Source organism: Sorex araneus, chromosome X (genome assembly GCF_027595985.1).
Source record: "Sorex araneus isolate mSorAra2 chromosome X, mSorAra2.pri, whole genome shotgun sequence".
In the NCBI taxonomy this organism is placed as follows: domain Eukaryota; kingdom Metazoa; phylum Chordata; class Mammalia; order Eulipotyphla; family Soricidae; genus Sorex; species Sorex araneus.
This window is the reverse complement of record NC_073313.1, coordinates 145,548,057-145,572,140: the sequence shown is the minus strand read 5'-3', so window position 1 is coordinate 145,572,140 and position 24,084 is coordinate 145,548,057. Positions and strand designations below refer to the sequence as shown.

At 35.3% G+C, this 24,084-nt stretch overlaps 1 protein-coding gene across 2 annotated transcripts in view; it reads right to left on the bottom strand.

The window, feature by feature from the left end:
- OPHN1 (oligophrenin 1) overlaps positions 1 to 24,084 on the bottom strand; it is a 530,418-nt gene that overhangs the window by 139,314 nt on the left and 367,020 nt on the right. For both annotated transcript variants that reach the window (XM_055122033.1, XM_055122034.1), the window contains exons 17-18: positions 6,409 to 6,467; positions 5,087 to 5,192 (exon numbers count right to left, since the gene is read on the bottom strand). In XM_055122033.1, coding sequence (XP_054978008.1) covers positions 5,087 to 5,192; positions 6,409 to 6,467 — 165 coding nt within the window. The remainder of the gene's footprint in view (positions 1 to 5,086; positions 5,193 to 6,408; positions 6,468 to 24,084) is intronic.

Sequence of the window (24,084 nt, the reverse complement as noted above, 5' to 3'; positions counted from 1 at the left end):
ATTTGAAAGGCTCTAACCACAGCAATTAGACAAATCAAAAGATGTAAGAGGAATACAAATTGAGAAAGAATAAGTAAAGCTACCACTACTTCTCAATGAAATATTATACATAAAAATCTTTAAGATTTTACATCAAACTGTTCGATTAATAATGAATAGCTGAAAATAAACACATGACAATCTTTTAAAATGATAAAATAGATAGGACTAACCAAAGGAGGTACACATTACACAGTGAAACATTTAAGATATTGTTAAAAGAAATAGAACATAATATAGAGAAAGAAAAAGATATTGCATGGTCATGAAATGGAATAACAAACTTTGTTAGGATGATTATATTATCTAAAACAACGTACATATTCAACACCTCTATCAATATTCTAATAGTATTTTTTTTTCTTTCCTTTTGAACCCAGTGTTATTTTTTCAGGAAGACAGCACATCAAAGAAAAATACTATATGGGATGGCTAAAGACCCTGAAAAGCCAAAAGAAATCCTCGGGGGTTGGGTGGGGAGGAGGGGGTTGGGAGCTAGAATGGGAACTCAGTGGTAGAATCTGAATAATAAAAGCAATCCTGAGGGGTTAGGGAATGCAGCTGAGAATGGGAATTCAGTGGTGAAATTCATTTAAACCTTTACACCACAAGTACCTCCTTAGCACCACTAAGCAAGGTCCTGGCAGACCCTAAGAACTGTATTCTTGGGCCATAAAATTGAACCACCTGAGCAAATATTGCAGGTCCCCTGAAAAGGTCTTGGTATGCTACTTAGTGTTACCAATGCAGAAACCACAAAAAAAAGCTAAAGTAATAGTAATAGCTAATAGTAATATTAGTAATTAATATTAGTTATATAGCAATTAGTAATCAATATTACTAATATTAAAATTAGCAATTATTAAATTACTAATTATTAAAATTAGTAATTAATATTACTGATAGTAATAGCTAAAGTAATTCTGAAAGAAGAAGAAGAAAAATAGTAGCATCTCACTTCCTGATTTCAAATCAGAGAATATAAGGTAACAATAATAAAAATCAATACAAAATTGGAACTAAAATAGACAGAAAGACCCATGGAATGGTGGGAAATTGGAATGTGACCTGACTGAAGGCCAATCATGGACAAGTTTGTAACTTGATATCTCACTGTGATTCTATTAAAAACAATTAAAAACTAATGCTCTTGATTCCTTCTACCTTTTATTCCCTTTCCATTAGATGCATATTCATTCAGCAACTTGTGGGTAATGCAATGTCTTATTTCTGCATATTTTTAACCAAATGGTTTTGATGCATAGCTGAAAGAGTTGGGACTCTGAAGTTGCAAAATAATGTTTTTTCTAATTCTACATTTCTCCAATATTTCTAAAACAACTCTGCATTACTCATTGACATTCTGTATTAAAGAGCTTAATAACCTCTTCCAACCCTGGTTTGCTTCCAAAATCAAGGTAACTGATCGATTACCAAAAGGGAAGGTATACAAAGAAATAATGATATGGGTAAAAGGTGACTGTGATGTTTTTATAATTTATAGAAACTTAAATTTTTATGGTGTTCATGAGTAAGATATTTAAGATATTTAATTGTTTGTGTGTGTGCGTTTGTATTTCTCTGTGTGTACGGAGAGGTACTCTTGGCAGTCTTTAGCACTTACTCCAGTTTCTGAACTCAGGGATTACTCCTGGCAGGGCTCAGGGTACTATATGGGATGCAGAGACTGAACCTGGGTTGGCTGCTTGTAAACACTTGCTGCATTATCTTTTCCAGCATCCCCTCTTTTTTTAAAGTGCTGTATTTCTGAAATCAATATAATATAAACCGTTACCTCAAAATGTTTTCATCCAAGAGCTTTCTTTATCCAATTTCCATTAATATTTATTTAAAATGTTATAATAATATGAAGTAGTTACTGTGTTTGGTGTTCAAGTTGCCTTCAAATGTAACCACTCCTGCCTCAGAGTTGGCCTTTTTAATTTTGTTTGGGGGCCACATCTGGTGGTGCTCAGGGCTTTTAAAATATCTTCCTTTGCCCCACATCTTAGTCCTAGGTAACTATACTTTCTGCCATTATGGGTTTGTTTATTCTCACATAAACAAGGTCATATAATATGTAACCTTATAAATCTAACTTTACTTGGTATAATGTTTAAGGTAATTCATATGCCAGTAATTTATTCTTTTTATAGCTAAATAGTATTTCATTATAGTTAATACCACATTTTTTTTATTGATTCATTGTCACTTGGTTTGTTACCCTCTTGGAAACTATGAATAATGCTCCTGAGAGTATTATGTGTAAATTTTCATATGGGCCTATGTTTTCATTTACCTTCAGTACATAGCTAAGAATTTATTGCTAGGTCATGCAGTATTTCTGTAACATTTGAGTAATTATATTTTTATTTATCTGACTGTGATTCATTAGACAAAACATGTTTATATTCTCATCTCCCTCTTTTCTTCACAAATAGTAACACATTGTGGGCTGGATATCCGGATAATACAGCTGTTAGAGCACTTGATAATCAGTCCTCTGATGATAGATATTTATATTACTTCCAATCTTTTGTGACTAAATGTTATTTTTAATTTTTTTATTGAATGACTGCAAGACAGACCCTTACAAAGCTGTTTATAATTAGATAAGCCATGCAGTACTCCAAAACCCATCCCTCCACCAGTGTACATTTCCCAGCACCAGTGTCTCCAGGTTCCCTCCCATCACCCCACTCCCCCCAGCCCTCAGCCTGCCTCTATGGCAGGGGCTTTTCTTCTCTGTCTCTGTCTCTGTCTTTATTTCTCTCTCTTTCTCCTGTTATTCTGCAGCAACTAACATTGCACATATATTGATTTGTATTTGTGAAGGTGTGTTTTCAAAGTACAGGCCTAAAGTTAGAAAAACTAAATTAAAGGTAAGTGAATATGCAGTTTGTTAAATACTGTCGAATTCCTTTCATCTAAGCTTGTGCTGTATTAACATCATACACATAAATGGTGTCTTTTGGGCCTTTTAACTTAGGGATATTTTTTCTGTGTGAGATTTTCCAAGTGGTGATCAGAAGGTCCTTCCTCCAAAGGTACCATATGTAATTTGATTTTTATTTTACTTATTCATTTTGTTTTTGAGTCCACATCCAGCTGTGATGAAGGGTTACTCCTGGTTCTGTGCTCAGGGCTCACGACTGGAGGTGCTCAGGGAACCATATGTGGTACTAGGGATCGAACCAAGGAACTGTATAAAAGCTAAGTGACTTATCCATTGTACTATCTTTCTAGCCTTTGTGAATTAATTCTTGGCCAAGCTGGCAGGAGGTTTAGTAAAGGTCTGATAATGTGACGAATATTACTGAGGCCTTGCAATACCAGGGATACCTGGGGCCATACCTGAAGGTGCTAGGGACCTATAGGGTTGCACCTATCAAGTTTGGGGGAAGCATGTTGTGACAAAAACATAACCTAGGTCTGGTGTATACTATTCATGTGCCTTAACCATTGTGGTATCTCCATTCTCATTTTATGTATTTGGAGAATCAACATTTCTGAAGTAAAGCAAATGTCAGTCCTTGGGTAGAGGCAGTTCCTCAATACTAGCAAAAGGATACTCAATTGACTCTTTGTCTCCTGTCACATACTAAAACTCTTAAAAAGTCAGAAATGTAAAAAACCTTCAAAATTAATTCAATCCTTTCTTTTTATAAATATGCAAACTCAGGCATAGAAAGTAGAAAAACCTTACTTTAGGTCATGTGGAAAATTAGTGATCGAGCTGACTCTTTTCCCAGGGTAATTCCAAATTAGTATACAAGTTGTCTTAGGTACTTATTTTTTATCTTTTACTGAGATCATCAGAAACAATATTTTGGGAGGAAATTCTTCTTTTGTTCTCAAATGTTCCAAACTGAAAAAACGTGCAATACATATAAAGTCCTTGCTAACTTTTCCTATTTTTATATGTGATACTGATTTGTCATAGAGGTATAAACAATAAATAAATAAATTTATGTCAAAATGGATCAGAACTTGGAGACATCTCATCATAGGACAAGGAAACCTGGGTTTCAAAGATGCAGTCATCAGCATTTAACAATGGGTGAGAGGAGTTCAAGAAGTGAATACAACTTCAAATTTTACCTTCATTAAGCTCCTCAATTTAGTTGTTTGAGATCCTCTCCAATGTGGTAAAAATGTCATCAGAACATTTTTGTGAGTGTGTTGACAGCTTTGTTTTGCTAAATATGATATACTTAAGATGCAACACATTTTTACTATACTATTTCTTAACTTTTTAGTGTAGCACGAATTGTATTGACAGTAACCTAACTTCCCATGACCAAAAGAAAGCTAATAGGAAAACTGAAATTAGAGTACAGGCTTGACAGAAAGCTTTCTGCTATACTATACTTTCTTCTTTCTAAGAAACAGCACTAGGTCAAATAAGCTCGCCTTTATATACAGTATTAAACTCTGTTCCTTTAAGCACATAATGGAGGACCCATTCCACATATACCTTTCTATTTTGGAGCCCAATACCAGACATATCTCTGGAATGCTACTGTCCTTATAGCCTACTACACACACACACACACAAAAATGGACCATAGTCTTAACAATGACTTCCATTTCATGGGAATATTCTATGTGTTATGCAATTATCCTGCATTTATTGAAATTCATATAGCATAGCATTCCTCTGTGGCCATCAATATTATTATTTTCCATATGAACACAAAGGTTATAAGAATATTTCCCAAAAATTACATAGATAGGTAAGTTGCAAATTTGGGATTAAGAAAATATTAATATGACAGCAAAGGCTGTGTTTAGTTCTATCTATCTGTTATTATTCCTCTACTGAAATAATCCCTCAATTTAACTGTACAATGACTTTGAGGGGAGTTAAAAACGGGTGAAGCCAACATCACTTTTCTTACAGAAGAATCACATTAATCATAGCCTATCCTGGTTAAACAAATTGGAACTAGAATTTACTGAGTAGACAGGATGGTTCTTGGAAGTCATTCCATGTAGTCCAGTTTTCCAACCATAAACTATCAATAAATGTTCAGACACTACTTACTTGACCAAGTGTCTTATAAGAAGTTCCAGCATTTCTCGGTTCTTTTCTGGTAGCTTATAAACCAGGGAATGAATAGCTCCCAGACGGTAATCCAAATTGTCAGACTCTGAGAGAGAGAACAGAGAGATAGATAGAGAAAGAGAGAGAAATAGAGAGAAGGGAGAGAGAGAATGTAAGTTTTAGCTTCTGGGGAACTGAATTAAGCAAATTCATAAACATATACGCATATACAGAGAAAAAGAGATATAATAGGAGACAAAGAGAATAAAGAAATAATATCAAAGAGAGCAAGGAAGACAGACACTGAAGTAAAAAGAGAGAAACAAACCAAAAGGACAAAAGAAAGGTAAATATAGAACTGACCTATAATCAAAGAAAACAGAAGAGACTAGAGAACTATGAGATTTCTTGTTTCAGATAAAGCCACATTTCTAGATAAAGCAGGTTGCTACTAAAGTTCCATATAAAAGATTTTGAATAGAAACCCTTGTCAATATAATTTCTATAAGATATTGGGAGATATATTGCCTTTTCTCTTCTGTGAAAATTTTTGTGTTAGATACGAGTAACTATTAAATACATTTTTGCTGAGTAAAGATGCATTTTGAGGACAAAAGCCTTGAATACTTTTCCAGTTTACAACATACGGTATATTATGTAGTGGCTTCAGCTCACAATTTTTAAAGTAAAATAATTTTATTTGAAAAACTGCAGAGGGAGGGATAGAGAGAAGAGCAAGAGAGAGATAACACATTGCAAGATATGACACAGGCAGCAAAAGATGTGCCTTAGTCAATATTTCTATTTTTTTAGCTGTCAATGCTAGTATAGTTTTAGAAATTCTAGATGTCCTATTCCTATACACCCCTCTACAATCATCCTCAGTTTTATTATCTAGATATAACATGATCATATTGGCAATATATTATGAATAATATTTAAAAAACGATTGTAAAGTAATTGAAAAGGCAATTGAAAGAAAACCTGGAGCCACTACTATAATGGAACCATTTAACTATATCCTGATAATTATACCCTTGCTCTTATGGAATAAAAACTATCAATCAATAAAAGCTTCATACTGTTCACTTTCTTTTCCAATTTTCTCCAGCCCACTCAAATAAAGTGAATTTTATGAGAAATAATATAAAAGTGGATTTATACATAAAGTAAGAAAAATCTCATGTGACAAGGCACAAAATCAGCAATGTTTTTGCTCCCTGCCATTCAAATACCTTCTCTCAATCAGCTTTCTGGTTTTATTGTTGCAGAAATGTATTAAGAAGCCAGAGCAACACAAGTAACTAGTAAGAAATACTTACTTGCTGCAGAGACCAGCTCTTTGTGAAGTCGATAGGTCATGACAGGTTCAGAAAGATTCCTGCAATTAATAAACACTGTAAGTATCTTTAGGGAGTTGGTAGCCAGGCCCTAGAATTTCAGTTCTGTGTGTAAAAGTCTGAAATTTTCTGAGCCCCACAACTTTATGTGACAAAGACATTTTTCCATACAGTACTATACAGGAAACTTAAAAAAATAAGAATCATAGTTGCTATTAATTCAAAAAAAGAACTGCAAAATTATGGGTCCAAACCTTCAACAATTTTTCCAGTTAGAGTTCAAAGTGAACAGAGGTAGCAATCAGTCCCCAAAACTGGACCTACTCTAAAAGATAGTATGAAGTCCTAACAGTTTGTGTTTTGTTTCTCAATTTGCAAAGTGAAAGTACTTTTCAGAATTTCTTCCCATTTGATCTTATGAGGTGAAGCATTAATTTGCATACCTATTTAATGGAGGAGGGAAATGATGCATAACTGATGCATAAATGATGCATAAAATACATTTTATTTAACCCCAAAATTATTAGCTATGCTCTATTTACACTTGACATAGTTGCAATTATTTGTTCTCTTTCTAGATAAATAACACATTTCAAGCAAATATCTACTTGAGGTTTGTATAAAAATGTGTAGTGCAATGGGACAAAAGTAGTGGTAAAGTAAAAGCAGGTGCTATATTGCTCAAAGTATTGAATAGCAACAAGAGCAAACTTCGCTATTTTGAGTGATTCATAAACATTTACTCATTTTTTAAAAAAAATAAATTTTATTGAATCACCGTGAGATAGTTATAAGCTTTCATGTTTGGGTTACAATCTCACAATGATCAAACACCCATCCATCCACCAGTGCACATTCCCCAACACCAATACCCTGGGTATAACCCCCCCTCTTTCCCACCCTCCCCCTGCCTCTATGGCAGACAATATTCCCTATAATCTCTCTATTTTTCAGCATTATAGCTTGCAACACAGACAATGAGAAGTTATCATGTTTGGTCCATTATCTACTTTCGGCATACATCTCCCATCCCAACTGGTTCCTCCAGCCATCATTTTCTTAGTGATCCCTTCTCTATTCCATCTGCCTTCTCCCCTCCACTCATGAAGCAGTCTTCCAGTTATGAGGCAATCCCCCTGGCCCTTGTATCTACTGTCCTTCGGTGTCAGCCTCATGTGATGTTATTTTATACTCCACAAATGAGTGCAGTCCCTCTATGTCTGTCCCTCTCCTTCTGATTCATTTCACTTAGCATGATACTCTCCATGTTTATCACTTTATAAGCAAATTTAATGACTCCATCTCTCCTAACAGCTGCATAGTATTCCATTGTGTAGATGTACCAAAGTTTCTTTAACCAGTCATCTGTTTTAGGGCACTCGGGTTGTTTACATATTTTGGCTATTGTGAACAGTGCTGCAAAAACATTTACTCATTTAATCCTTATAATAACTTATAATATTGTTATTGTTTAATTTAACATATGAAGAAAATGAGATTCAAACTAGTAATTCACCCCTGACCACATAGCTAAGTAGCTGAACTAGACAGTTTGTCTTAAGAACATGCTCCTAAATTATTGCATTATAGTCCTTGGCACTTTAATTGTTGTAGAACTGAAGAGAAGATAAAATAAAGGATAATACAAAATTATATCAGAAGCTAGAGGCAAATATAAGAAGGGCTATTTAAAAGACGTTCAAAACAGAATTTCTTCAATGAATGTGTAGATCAATGAAGGAGAGAGTAGGTTACTTTGACATATCAGATAGAATGTAGAGTGGGAATTGATTCAGAATGAATTTGAAAGGTTGAGACAGAGAGCTTCTGAGATAGAGAAAGGGACTCCATGCATAAAAAATGAATTAAGTTCCCTCCTCAAGCTGAAAATTAGATATATAAATTATGAATCTAGGATGGTGCTAAAAATTAAACAACAGGTAATACTTGCGAGGATGGAAAATTGGCAGCCAACAGTTAAAGGCCATGGAAAATTTCTTATTTGTCCAAAAGAGAACCAAAAACATGTAATTCAATCAGTCACCAGAATATGAAAAAAAAAATGGATCACAGCTGCCTGTTCTTAGAGTTTAATATTAGCTCTGTGCACATGGACTACTGTTGGGATTTGTGGGACCATAAGTGCTTCTGCAGACAGAACCTAGGTGGACCCCAAGGAAAGGCAAGCAAATGACATGATGTATACTTTCCAGCACAAAATATAAATATTTGATATATTTGCATAAAATTTAAAATTTCATGATTTCATCACTGTATCACTGTCATCCCGTTGCTCATTGATTTGCTTGAGCGGGTACCAGTAACGTCTCCATTGTGAGACTTGTTACTGTCTTTTGGCATATCGAATAATCCATGGGTAGCTTGCCAGACTCTGCTGTGTGGGCGAGATGCTCTTGGTAGCTTGCCAGGCTCTCCAAGAGAGGTGAGGAACCGAACCTGGGTCGGCCGTGTGCAAGGCAAACGCCCTACTGCTGTGCCCCATGATTGCTCCAGCCCCATGATTGCATATTTCATGTTTTGCTTTTTGGGTCACACCTGGCAATGCTCAGGGGTTACTCCTGGCTCATGCACTCAGGAACTACTCCTTGTGGTGCTCGAGGGACCATATGGGATGCTGGGAATCAAATTTGGGTCGGCCACGTGCAAGGCCTACATGCTGTGCTATCACTCCAGCTCAAATTGTTTTATTTTATTTATTTTTTTAAATTAAAAAAATTAATTAGTGAATCACCATGAGGGTACAGTAACAGATTTACACATTTTCATACTTGTGTTTCCCTCATACAATTTTCGAGCACCCCTCCCTCTATCAGTGTCCATTCTCCACCACCAGTGAACCCAGTATCCCTCCCACCTCCCAATCCGATCCCCCACCCTCCTGCCTCTGTGGCAGGGCATTCCCTTTTGATCGATCTCTCTCCTTTTGGGTGTTGTGGTCTGTAATAGGAGTATTGAGTGGCCATCGTGTTCAATCTATAGTCTACTTTCAGCACGCATCTCCCCTCCCGAGCGGGTCATCCAACCAGAGGTTACTTGATGTTCCCTTCTCTATATGAACTGCCTTTTCCCCCAGCATGTGAGGCCAGCTTCCAAGCCATGGAGCCAACATCCTGGTACTTATTTCTACTATTCTTGGGTGTTAGTCTCTTACTCTGTTATTCTATATTCCACAGATGAGCGCAATCTTTCTATGCTTGTCGCTCTCTTTCTGACCGATTTCACTTAGCATGTTGATCCACTTATATGCAAAATTCATGACTTCATCTTTTCTAACAGCTGCATAGTATCCATTGTATAGATGTACAAAAGTTTCTTAAACCAGTCATCTGTTCTCGGGCACTCGGGGTTTTTTTAAGTTTCTGGCTATTATAAACAGTGCTGCGTTGAATATATAAGTGCAAAAGTCATTTCAACTAAACTTTTTTTGCTTCTCCGGGATATATTCCCAGCAGTGGTATTGCTGGGTCAAATGAGAGCTCAATTTCTAATTTTTTGAGAAGCGTCCATATTGTTTTCCAGAAGGGCTGAACAAGTCAGCATTCCCACCAGCAGTGTAGAAGGGTCCCTTTCTCCCCACATCTCCTCCAACAGAGGTTGCTTTTGTTCTTTTGGATGTGTGCCATTCTCTGTGGTGTGAGGTGGTATCTCATAGTTGTTTTGATATGCATCTCCCTGATGATTAGTGATGCAGAGCATTTTTTCATGTGCCTTTTGGCCATTCAGATCTCTTCTTTGGGAAAGTTTCTGTTCATGTCTTTGCCCCATTTTCTGATGGGGTTGGCAGTTTTCTTCTTGTAGAGTTCAACCAGTGCTTTATAAACCCTTGATATCAACCCCTTTTCGGATGGGTATTGGGTGAATATCCTTTCCCATTCTGTAGATTGTCTTTGTATTCTGGTCACTGTATCTTTTGCAGTGCAGAAGCTTCTTAGTTTAATATAGTCCCATTTGTTTATCTCTTTCCATTTGGTTGATCCGTTGCGTGTCATCTTTGAAGATACCTTTAGCTTCAATATGGTGGAGGGTTTTGCCGACTTTGTCTTCAATATACCTTATGGATTGTGGTCTGATGTTGAGGTCTTTAATCCATTTTGATCTGACTTTTGTGCATGGTGTCAGGTTGAGATCTAAGCCCATTCTTTTGCATGTGCTTGTCCCCAACTGTTTTATTTTTTTAAAAAAAATTATTTTAATGAAGTCAAACTGTTAATGCAATTCTAGAGTTGAAATTGATTAGATAACAAAGCTCAAAGTTAAAATCAATAGTATAAAATCAATTTTTATGTGAAAATTTTATCATAACAGAGGTAAGTTCTTGTCTAATAATTTATAAGCTGTTTTTTTTTCAGTTTCGAGTTCTGTATTGTTTTTGTTGAGTTCAGTTGGCATTTATGTTACTTTTTCATCTAATTTGGTGTGTTCTTATTGGAATTTCAGTAATGAGGAATTAAAAGGTGCTGTGCGCCAGCTTATGCAGCTGCAGGATCCAACGACTCCAGGGTCTATTTTCTCGGCCAGTTAGTTGACATGGTGGGGATATGGGAGGTGGGCTTGGCTTAGCTAGAGCTTTGGGAAATAAAGGGCACTTGGGTGAGACTGCTCACACCAGCTTCAAAAAGACACAGGACTTTTAGCCTGGGCATTGGGATACCTGGAATTATTTGCAGTTTGGCATCTCTCCAGAGAATATTAGTGGCGTTGATGCCTTCGTGTGGTTGCAGCAGTGAGGTTTAGGTGTGGCTTAGGTTTTTAGCAGGGTGGATACTCATCAATTAGAGTTTTCAGCCATGGGAACTGGTGTTTAAAAGGATTAAAATATCTGGCTGCATTTACTTATGCATTTATTTGTGCAAGTAAATATGTTGTTTCAGACATATGACACAAAATAAAAGTATATATCAATATCTATGATTAAAATGGATGCACAAATAGAAAAAAGGTTTTTTGCCTGTTATTCATTTTTTTATACAATTAAACTTTTACATTAGTCATTTTAAATACTAGGGCACTGTGACTAACATAGACATTCGTAGTTGATTTCCAGGTGTACAATATTCCAACACCAATGCTATCACCAGTATAACCTCCAATAATGTCTCGAGGTTCCCTTACATACCCACCCTGCCACCTTGAGAAGCATGTTCCTACGTTTGGTTGTTGTATTCAGGACTTCATAGTTATAGGACTGTTGGCTCTGTAATATAGATATATACATATACCACACATTTATATTACCAATGTGCTCAAGGCTCCTTGCCTTTATCCCTGATACCTCCTTTCCATCTCTTCTTATTCATACCATCCTTGTTTTCTTTCCTTCACTGTTCTCATTTCTATGACCTAAGATCAAGAGTAATGTGGGAATCCCATCTTTGATACATTTTATTCTATTCTTCTGTTGTTTTTCTATAAACCCCATGGAATATAGAACTGATGTCATCTGATATTTGTTCTTCTGACTCATTTCAATTAATACAATCTCTTCCAGTCCCATCCATGTTGCAAAAATTTTGTGATTTCTCAATCCTTGCAGCTGCATAATATTTTAATGTGTATATGATATTTTCATTGTACATTAATTGATTTGGGTGGTACGTAAGTTGATTCCATATCTTAGCTATCTTAATATTGTGCTGAGTACTTAATACAGTGTTGACTACTTTGGGGGGGTACCTAAGTTGATACTATATCTTAGCTATCTTAGTACTATGCTGAGTACTTAGTACAGTGCTGAATAATGTTGCATATATATACATTTGAAAGAAAGATTTTGTATCTTGGGGATAGATACCAAGAAGTGGAATCAATAGATCTTATGGAATCTCTTTTCTTACTTCTCTAAGAAGCCTCCATAATACTTTGAATATAGGTTGAAACAAGAACAAGGTAACATTCCCACCATCAGTGGATAAGAGTCCCCTTTACATTACATTCCCACCAACATAGATTGTTCCCAGTTTTTGATTTGTATCATTTTTACTAGTGTGAGGTATTGTTTTGATTTGAATTTCCCTAACAAAAGTGATAATGAGTGCTTAATCGACCATCCATATTGTCTTCAGAGAAATATCTGTTCATTTCTTCTCCGAACTTTTTGAAAGGGTTTGTAATATATTTTTAATTTTTGTTGAATCACAGTGAGATTCACAATTATAAAATTGTTCATAATTAAGTTTCACGCATACAATGTTACAACACCCATCCCTTCACCAGTACATATTTCCCACCACCAATGTGCCCAGGTTTGGTCCTACCCCTCTAACCCGCAACATACCCTGCGTCTATGGCAGGCACTTTCTTTTCTTCTCTTTTTCTCTCTCTCTCATCTGATCTTTAGGAATTATGGTCTATGCTACAGGTACTGAAAGCTTATCTGTAGAATTTTTATATTGATCTTTATGAACTTTTTATATATCTTGGATTTTAATAATTTATTTGATGAGCTGAGCATAAAAATTCATTGCATTTAGTTTTGTAACCATTCAAAAAACATTTAGTTTTATAAAATCCCATTTCTTTATTTTTTATTCTTTGTCAGTGGAGCCACATCATTAAAACACCATTAAGAAACCAAATATTGGAGAGTTTTGTCAATATTTTCCTGAGAATATTTTTTTGAATTCTAGTTTGATGTCAAGGCCTTTGAACCACTTTGAGTTGACTTCAGTGTAAATTTTGAGATAGGAATCCAGCTTCATTTTTTTCACATGAGGTTGTTTTCCTAGCACAATTTGTTAAAGAGGCTACCAGTAACCCACATAATCTACCTTGCCTCCCTGTAAAAAATTAGTTGCGAATAGGTATGAGGGTTATTTTATTGTTCTGTATTTGATTCTAATCCCTTGGTCAGAAAATGTATTCTTATTCTAGTACCATGCTGTATTGATCACCAGAGGCTTACAATACAGTTTAAAGTTAAGTAGTGAAATAGCCCCCAGTATCTTCTCAATATGGATTTGGCTATTTGGAGTGCTTTATGCTTCCATACAAACCTTACTGTTGGAAGTTCTAAGTCCATGAAGTATATCATCAGTAATCTTATTTGGTCAATATTGAATAAATATAGTAATTTCAGTACAAAAGTAATTTTGACACATTTATTCTTCCAATATCATGGGATATTTTCTATTTTCCTCTGATGTTCATTTAATATTTTCTTAAGTGTTTTGTAGTGTATTCATGGTACAGATATTTTCCATCTTTTTTTTAGTTGATTCCTAGGTACTTGAACTTTCGGGATATTTTTGTATGGGTGGACTCTTTCTCTTCTAGGTCACTATTTGCTTGTAGGAATATGACATAATTTGTGTGCTAACTTTGTAGACTCACCTTTGCTTAATTGGCTTATTGTTTCTAAGATCTTTTTTTAGTAAACGAGGTTTTTCTATGTATATTACCATTTCATCTGCAAATACTGATAATTTGTTATCTTAATTTTCTCTTTCAATAAGTTTGATTGCTTATATTATCTGATATCTGTTGCTAGGGCTTCTAATTCTTAACTGAAAAATAGTGGAGATGGTGGACATCCTGTCCTGATGCCTGATCTCAGAGGGAATTCTATCAGTTACTCAAAACTGAGAATGACATTGACTGTGGGTTTGTTATAGATGACCATTACGATTTTGAGAAAGATTCATTCAACTGCCATGTTCTTTTGTAATATTATCATGAATGCACGCTGGATACTGTCAAAAGCTATATCTGCATCAATTGACTTAACATGATTTTTCTCATTAATTTTAATGATGTGTTGTACTAAATTCATTGATTTGTACTTGCTGAACAATTCTTGCATCCATGGGATGAATCCTATCTTGCCATGGTGAATGACATTTTGGATAAAGTGCTTGATTCAGTTAAAATATTAAAATCAAGTACCTTAAAATCAGCTTAACTAAAGAGATTAAGGACCTATACAAAGAAAATTACAAAACACTACTTCAAGAAATAAGAGAGGACACTAGGAAATATAGACAGATCCCCTGCTCATGGATAGGGAAGATTAACATTATCAAAATGGCAGTACTCAGCTTGAGATTGGGGAAGGTGATGGCACCCATCTTCTTTTGCCCGAGGTTTGCTTGAGCTATTCGTGTGGGTTTATTGTTCCATATGAATTTCAGGAGTGTTTTGTCTATTTATTTGAAGAATGCCACAGGTATCCCTATGGGGACCACATTAAATCTGTATAGTGCTTTGGGGAGTACTGTCATTTTGACATTTCCACACTCATGGTTGAAGTCGGCAAGCATTTGTGCCGCTTAGCTAATGGTTGGTGTTATGAGAATGATGTCATCAGCGAAGCGGAGGTGGTGTAATTGCCGACCGTCTATCTTCACTCCCATTCCTTCCCATTCCAGTCGTCACATGATGTTCTCGAGGGCGGCACTGAAGAGTTTTGGTGAAATGGTATCACCCTGTCACACCCCTCTCTTTACATCAATGATCACTTCCTTGTAGAATGGTGAGATCCTGGTGGTGAATCCACAATACAACTCGCGGAGGATTTTGATATACTGAGTTTGAACATGTTTTCTATTTCCTCTTTATTCAGTTTTGGGAGATTACATGTTCCTAATAACCTGTCCATTTATTCTAGGCTCTCCAACTAACTGAGTAGAATTGTTCACAGTAAGCTCTAGTGATGTCCTGGCTTTTTTTTCCTTTTGGGCCATACCCATCAATGCTCAGGGGTTACTCCTGGCACTGCTCTCAGGAATTACTCGTGGTGGTGCTGGGGGGGATCATATGGGATGCCAGTGATCAAACCCGGGTCAGCTGCATGCAAGGCAAACACCCTACCCTCTGTATTATCCCTCTGGCCCTGTCCTGGGATTATTAGGTATTATCTTGTTATTTGTCCCTTTTCATTTTTGATTCAATTTCAGTAAGTTCCCTTCTTTTTTCCTCATGACTCTAAAAAAAGGTTAGTCTACCTTATTTATTCTTTCAAAGAACCAGCTTCTGTTTACTTTGATTTTTTTGTTCCTTTATTGGTTTCTATGTCACTGATATTTGCTCTAGCTTTTATCATTTTCTTCCTACTGCTGGTGTTTGGATTTACTTTTTGATGGTTCTCCAAATATTTGAGGTGTGAATATGGGATGTGAACATGAATTTAATTTAATTTTTTTCTTTCCTAATATAGGCCTCCATTGCCATGAATTTTACAATAAGTGTGACTTTTGTTGTATCCCATAGACTTTGATAACTTGTTTATTATAATTAGTCTCAAGGAATTTTTAAAATGTTTTACTTGATTTACTCTTTGATCCAGCTGCTATATAGTAGCAGGCTGGCAAGTCTCTAGGTGTTAGAGATTTGCAATTTTTCTTTATAAGATTCATTTCTATATTTGTAACATTATGGTCTTATAGGATACTTGGTATTATTTTTATGTCTGTGAATTTCTGTAAATTTGTCTTGTGCCCCAATATGTGATCTCTCCTGAAGAATGTTCTTTGTGCATTATTAAAGTATATTAATATATTCAAGGAAATAGGGCCCGGTTTATACCCAATATTACCAGCTCTTCTACTTCTTCATTTAGTGCTCTTATAGATTCATTTATGTTGTGTACATTTGATATGTCCAGTAGTGACAAAGGAATTTTGAAGTCCTCTACTACTGTTGTATTTCCATCCATAAGTTTCTTTATATTTGTGAGCAAAAGCCATATAAACTCTGATGATACTACATGTGGTGCACATATGTTAATAAAATTTATTTCTTCTTGATCTTAGTTGATCTTCTTAGTTCCTTTAACCAAAATGTAGTGTTCTATCTCTAATTGTATTCTTTAGCTGGAATGCTGTTTCGTATGATATAAGTATGGCTCTCCCAATTTTTTTCTGTTTACTGTTAGTTTGTATGATGGTTTCCATCTTTTCACTCTGAGACTGTCTATCCTGTGACGTTAGATGTGTTTGCTGTAAGCAGCTAATGGATGGATTTCATCTTCTGATCCATTCTGCAGAGTGTATAAGCCACAGTGATCAAAATAGCATGATATTAGAATAAGGAAAGACTCTCTGAACTATGGGTAAGAATAGAATATCCTAGTACAAACCCCCACATATGTGGTGAGCTAATATTTGACAAAGATGCTGAGAGTAAAAGATATGGAGTAAAAGATATGGAGTAAAGACAGCCTCTTCAACAAATGGCACTGGCAAAATTTGTATAACCATCTGTAAAGAATCAAAACTGGATCCATATGTCATGTTACAAAAAGTCAATTCAAAGTGTATCAAAGACTTGAAATCAGATCAGAATCTATAAAACTCATGGAGGAAAATATAGGTGGAACACTCTACAATCTGTACTTCAAAGTGTCTGCAATGACACAATGCCATTTGCAAAGGTGACAGAATCAAAATGAACCAAATGACACAACATCAAATTAAAAATTTTTATCAAGAACGTTAACTGAATGAAGAAAATATTTAAGGTCAACAAATGAGATAAAAGGTTTATATCACAATATATAAAGTATTCACAAACAGTAATGAAAATATTTTTAAATGGTGAGAGGAAATGAACAGGGGCTTCCTTGAGGAATAGCTATAGGTGGTCAAAAAGCATAGGAGAAAACGCTCACCATCACTTAATATTAGGGAAATCCCAAACAAGACAATAATGAGAAAACTTCTCACACCAGTGAGAATGAATGACACATATCAAAAATATTTGTAGCAATCCATGTTGGTGGAATGGTGTGATAAAGGAACTCTCATCCACTGCTGGTGGGAATGTTGTCTAATACAATCACTAAGAAAAACCATATGGAGGGTAAGATTAAAAATGAACAAACAGGTCTATGACCCATTCCTGTATACCCCGGACTGAGGAATCCCACTTACAGTCCTCTGAAGTCCAGAGTATGCCTCCAAGAACCTAGGAAACTGACACTGGCCACCTTTGTGACTCAGGTGTCTTCTATAATGCCAGCCCCCATACTTACCCATTATTCTGCATCATATGTAACACCTTCTTGGCCCCCTAACTGAGGAAGCCCCTCACACAGTCCTTTGAACAAAACACATAACCCCAAAGACCAAAAAACTGACACAGGCCTCTTTTCTCACTCAGATGTTACAAGAGTGTAAGCCCCCAGCCTGCCCTGCAAATTCTGTGATGTCTACAATCCCTTCTTGGTTATCTGGGACAGAGGAAGCCTCTCCCACAACCCTCTAGAAATCCAAACCTCAGAGATGCTGCATCATCCCTTCATCTCCTTCAGGAAATTGAAGAAACAGAAACACTCCCGAATAGTTTTTATCAGTTAAAGCAGATAACCAAAGCAGACAGAGAACCCACAAAAAAAGAAAATTCTAGACTGATATCTCTGATGAACAGAAATATAAAGATCCTCAACAAAGTACTAGCAAATAGAATCTAACAAGTCATCAAAAAGATTATATAATATGACCAAGTAGGATTCATGCTGAGGATACAAAGCTGGTTTAATATTTGCAAGTCAATCAACATATTACACCACATCAACAAAATAAGCGATAAAAACCATATGATAATATCAATAGATACAGAAAAATCCTTTGACAAGATCCAGTACCCATTCATGTTAAAAATTCTCAACAAAATGGGATTCCAATGAACTCTCTTAAATATCATCTATACCATCCACTACAAACACACAGCAAGGATTATTCTCAATGGGGAAAAACTAAAAGCCTTACCTCTAAGATCGGGAACAAGACAAGATTGCTTGTACTCTATTCAATATAGTACTGGAAAGTCGCCATAGTAGTTAGGGAAGCAAAAGATATTAAGGGCATCCCTAGAGGAATGGGAAGAGATCAACTTCTTACTATTTGCAGATGACAAGATGCTATACTTAGAGTATCCTAAAGTCTCTACCAAAAAGCTCATAGAAATAATAGATCTGTATAGTATAGTGGCAGGTAACAAAATCAATACCCAAAAGTCCATTGCTTTCCTATATGCAAATAATGAACAAGAAAAAACTTATACTGAAGAAACAATCCCATTCACAATTGTGCCATAGAAAATCAAGTACCTCGGAGTCACCTATATCTCCTCCAATTTCAAGGGCTCTTAGGTCTTATATATTCCTCATATATGTAAATTTAACTTTTCTATACAAACTGACATATTATACACTGAAATGCATAACCAGTGAAGTAATCTGAAGGGCACATACATCATTATACTAATAACACATAAGTAGTACTGCTTGCTGAATAAATAACAAATCATACCTCAGGCAGCTGGCATCTTACACTCAAGTTGTAGCACTTAGAAATATTTAGGAACAATGGTGAAATAAAATATTTTGCCTTCTCTGATAGACAGGAACAGAAGTCCTGATAAATGAATGGGCTGAAATAAACTCTTAAGGCCCACCTATAAAAAACCCAAATCAATGACTCAAACAATGGTTATGAAATTAAAGCATTCAGTGGAAGAAAAATTCAATTAACTTAAATATGAATTGATCCAGGGTATCAAAGTGTTCATACAGATGGAGTCGAAGGAGGTAAAAAAACCCAGCAAAACAAAACAATAGAATTCTACATGCAGAAGATTGTTTCACAATGATATTGAAGAAAATGTTAGTAATCACCAATTATGAAGTGAAAAAAGAAAAGAAAAATAAATAGAACAGTAGGTAAGATTGTTGGTTCAAAATAGCAATAGAAATAATATTTTATTCACAGGAATATCAAAAGGAGGAAAAAAAAGGTAAAGGGAAGAACAACTGGTCAAAGAAGTAAAAACTGAGAATTTTTCTTGTCAGAAGCTCCTGAACAGATTCAAGAGGCCCAAAGAGTACCAAAAAAGAGAATCAAACAAAAGAATGCCCAAACACATAGTAATCAATATGGTAAATCAAAAGACAAAGACAGACTACTTAAAGCAGCAAGAAAAAAGAAAACCTTCAAATATAAAGGAAACAAAATAAGAATTGCAAGAGACCTTCCATATGACATCCTATCAGATAGGAATAAGTGGAAAAACATTTCAGAATATTTAGTGGGGAAAAAAAAAACCTACCTGCCTGAGTTCACTACCCTGAAAAATGTATCATTGAGACAGAACAGAGGCTAAGAATCTTTGAAAAACAAACAGGATTTGGCAGCATTTTCAACAACTAAATTAATTCATCAAGAATTACTGAAACAATTCATAAAAACAGGCTTTTGGATAGGTTAGCAAAGAAAATCCTTCCATATTCTGCCTACAGGAAACACAGTTAAATTCTCAGAATAAATAAATACAGACTGGAGTGAAGGGTGGAAAATAATCACACAAGCCAATGGAAGATTTTTAAAAAGCTGGAACAGCCATACTTCTTTCAGAACAAATTCTATTTAATATAAAGAAAGTAATTAGAGACAATGATGGACATACAGTACTTATTGTTCAAGGGAACAATAGATCAAGAAGTACTGTCATTAACATTTACACACTAAATGAAGAGTCAGCAAAATTCATAAAGCTTCTGGTCACAAACCTAAAGAATCACATTGACAGAAACGGAATAGCAGTAGAAGACTTCAACAAAAAACTTTCCCCACAAGAGAGATCAACTAGACAGAAAATCAGTGAAAAGACAGGAGTTCTTAACAAAGAGCTGGAAAAAACTGGGATTCTTTGGTATATAGAGAGATCTACACACCCAATCCACCTCCTTAAAGAATACATATTCTTCACTAATGTACATGGAACATTCCCCAGGAGAGATGACACATAAGGGCACACTCAATGATATATAAAAATACAAATACAGAAACTATACAAACTACCTTCTTAGATGGCAATGTCATGAACATAGAAATAAATCACAAAAATAAGATAGGGAAAACTTCCAACACAATGCTGAACTAAACACTGCTAAACAATACTTGGATCAAAGAGAAAATCAAGGAAAATTTAAAAGATTTATTGAAACCTATTTCAATTAAGAACACAAGCTCCCAGAATCTCTAGGTTACAGCAAAACATGTACTAAGATGGAAATCATAGCAATGCAGGCCTACATTAAGAAAGAAGAAAAAGTCCAAGTCAGTAACCTAAACACACATTTAAAAAATCTTGAGAAGAAACAACAAACAAATTCAAACAGTAGCAGAAAGAGGGAAATAATAAGAAAATTATAGTAGATGTGAGCAACATAGAAGCCATAAAAGCAATTCAAAGAATCAATGAAACCAAGATGTGTTTCTTTAAAAGCATGAACGAGATAAACTTTTAGCTAGACTCATGAGGAAGAAAAGATAACATGTTCAAATAAATCAATCAGATCAGAGATGAAAATAAAAGTTACAACGAATCATTCAAAAATTTAAAACTAAATGAGAAGTTACTATGAACAATTCGATGCTATTAATCTGGAGAAACTAAAAGAAATGGATATATTTTTAAAGTCATGTAATTTCCTAGGGCTGAATGAGGAGGGTGTTGAAAGTGTCCTAAACAGGCCACTATGAGTAAGGAAATTAAAACAGTAATTAAGAATCTTCCCAAGACTGAAAGCCCGAATCCATATGGGTTCACAGGTGAGTTATATCAAACCTTCAAAGAAGATTCACTGTCTTACTCCTTAAGCTCTTCCAAAATATAGAAGATTAATGAATCACTCCTAACACCTGAATGAAGATAACATTACACTAGCATATATAGCAGACAGACACAATCAGAAAAGAAATTTTAAAACCGATATCCCTGATCAATACTTATGCAACATTCCTTAACAAAATGTTAGCTAACCAAATTGAACAACATATCAAAAAAGCACACATTCTGATTAAGTGGAATTCATCCCAGGGATGAAGCATGTTTCAACATATGCAAATTAATTAACATAATAAACACATTAATAAAAGGAAAGAAAACACATGATTATATCATTTGAGGCAAAGAAAGCTTTTCATGAGATCTAACACTGATTCATGATAAAAAAGAAACTTCCAACAAAATAGGGGTAGAAAGAACCTTCCTAATGATAATAATGGTAGTTTAAGGGGAAAAACTAAAAGAATTCCCTCTCAGATCAGATAGAAGACAAAGATTCCCACTCGATCTACTTAGATTCAACATGGTATTAGAAATCTTGGCTACAGCAATGAGACAAGAAAATCAAATAAAAGAGGCCCAAATTGGAAAAGAAAACCTCAAATTGTCACCACTTGCATGTGACATGAAGATATACATAGAAGACCCTAAATTTTCCACAAAAAATCTCCTAGAAACAATAAACCAATACTGCACGGTGCCTGGCTCCAAAGTCAGTACACAAAAATAAGTTGTGTACAACTGAACAAAGTTTGTATGAAATTAGAAAAGATTACGAATAGCCAAAGCCATACTTAAAAATAAGAGATTGGGAGTTACTTCACTACTTAATTTGAAACTGTATTGATAGAGTTATACTGATCAAAACTACATGGCACTGAAATAAAGATAAGACCTTTGATCACTGGGTCAGAATAAAATATGCAATGTCAAAACCCATGTATAGGGACATTTAATTGTGGATAAGTTTGCTGAGAACATAAATTGGAGTAAAGCTACCCTCTTCAACAAATGGTACTGGGAAAACTGGGTAACTACATGCAATGAATTAAAGCTGGATGCATATCTTATACCTCACAGAAAAGTCAATGCAAAGTGTATCAAAGATCTTGAGACAGCCAGAAACTATAAAGTAACCTGAGGAAAATATAGGCAGAACACTTCAAGACTTGGACCTCAAAGGTATCTTCAATTATCTAATACCATTGGAAAAGGCAACACAATAAAAAATTAAAAAGTGGTACAACAAAATATTAAAGAGTGTATGAGTGGCAAAAGAAACATGGGTTAAACTAAAAAAAAGCTAACTAAATGGGAAAAATATTTGATATTTGCACTCAAAACATTTAAGATTTGATATCCAGAAGATATAAAGTACTCATAAAAATCAACAAAAAAAAATCCCAAAACCAAAAAATGGGGAGAAAAAAAGAATAGAAACTTCTCAGAGGAAGACAGGAAGATAGTAGGCACATGAAAAAATGCTCAGCATAACTTATCATTAGAAATCCAAATCAAGATGACAAAGATAAATACAAATTAAAACGAGATTCTGTCTTAGACCAGGGAGAATGGAACATATTAAAAATATCAGGAAAAATCTGTATTGGTGAACATGTGGTGAAAAAGAAACACTCATCCACTGCTAGTGGGAATATTGTCTGGTACAACCCTTGTGGAAAATAGTAGAGTTCTCAATAGAATTAGAATTGAACTGACATATGACCCAGCAATTCCACTTTTGGGCCTCTCCCCTAGGATATAAAAATCCTCTCTCAAAAGGACAAAAGCACAACATTACTTACTATTGCACTCAATATGATAGCTAAGACAGGGAATCAATCTATGTGTCCAAAAACAGAGGAATAGATTATAAATTTGTAATATATGTACACCTTGTAATACTGTGCAGGTTAAAGAAAAATGGAATCATGCAATTTTCTGCAATATGGTCTAAATTGGAAGATATCACATTGAGTGAAGTAAGCCATAAGAAAGCCAAATACAAGATGATCTCACTTTTCTATGGTACATAGAATACTCTATGAGAAAATAAACTATAATAAAATGGAGATTCCTAGATCACAACTTATCCCAGTATTTAGAGGATCAGGGCAGAGAAGAAAATAAATCATTGGCATGAGGGAAGAACAAGAAGTAATGGGTGAATAGACAACACTTCAGTTATACAGTGTAGGATAACATTGGTTTGTCCTTTCTGCCTCACCACAGGGAGCTTAGTTTTATTGGGTTACTCTCATCACGGTGCTCCCATTCCTCTGTGTTTACTTGTAACTTCTTTGTTTGTGGTCTGTTTCCCCAACCAGTCAATCACCTTTATATCCTAATCAGACTCTGTTAACTTGTAAATATTGTTTTTCTCTTCTCCTTAACTCCTTTGAATAGTTAATTCAGAGCAATGTTCTTTTTGTATAGACACAAGACAGTTAATGCTATGCTTCTATAACTTGGAGTTAACTGACTCTGAATGATCTTCACCCCTGGGCATCTGCTCTCTCGACTTAAGCATCAGACTTAAGTTACTTCCTAGCACCCCAAAAGCAGAGTCCTGACGAGGGACTGGATGGACAAAGGGCAAGGTGTTAGCTACGCTGGCATCGAAATGAGCCTGGCCAAAGCACCATAGTACTTAACTATAAGTTATGAGCATAGTCATGGACAAAGTATGTCATGATCCAAAAAGTAACATCTAGACTAGGACCCCACTAGATTTAGGAAAGATTAATCTGGCCTGAGTGCTGCAGTCTGAGATCTATAGCAAGATGTCTCCAGGAGAGCCACCCTACAAGCTCAATGTAGCTCTAACTCCATCCATACAAAATAACTAATATTAAGTAGTAGAATTAAGATGTTAGTTAAGATGTTAATTAAGTTATTGGACCAAGGAAAGGAGAAAAAAATCCTAAGTGGTATTTCTGCCCTTGAGACTGATCGGCAATCAGGAAGGGATTTTATATGTCGATTTTGCTATGGGACTGGGTTGGAGAGAGACTAGAGAGAGAGAGAGACTAGGGCAGCAAGAGGGAGCACAGAAACATTGGCAAGGGGGACAGA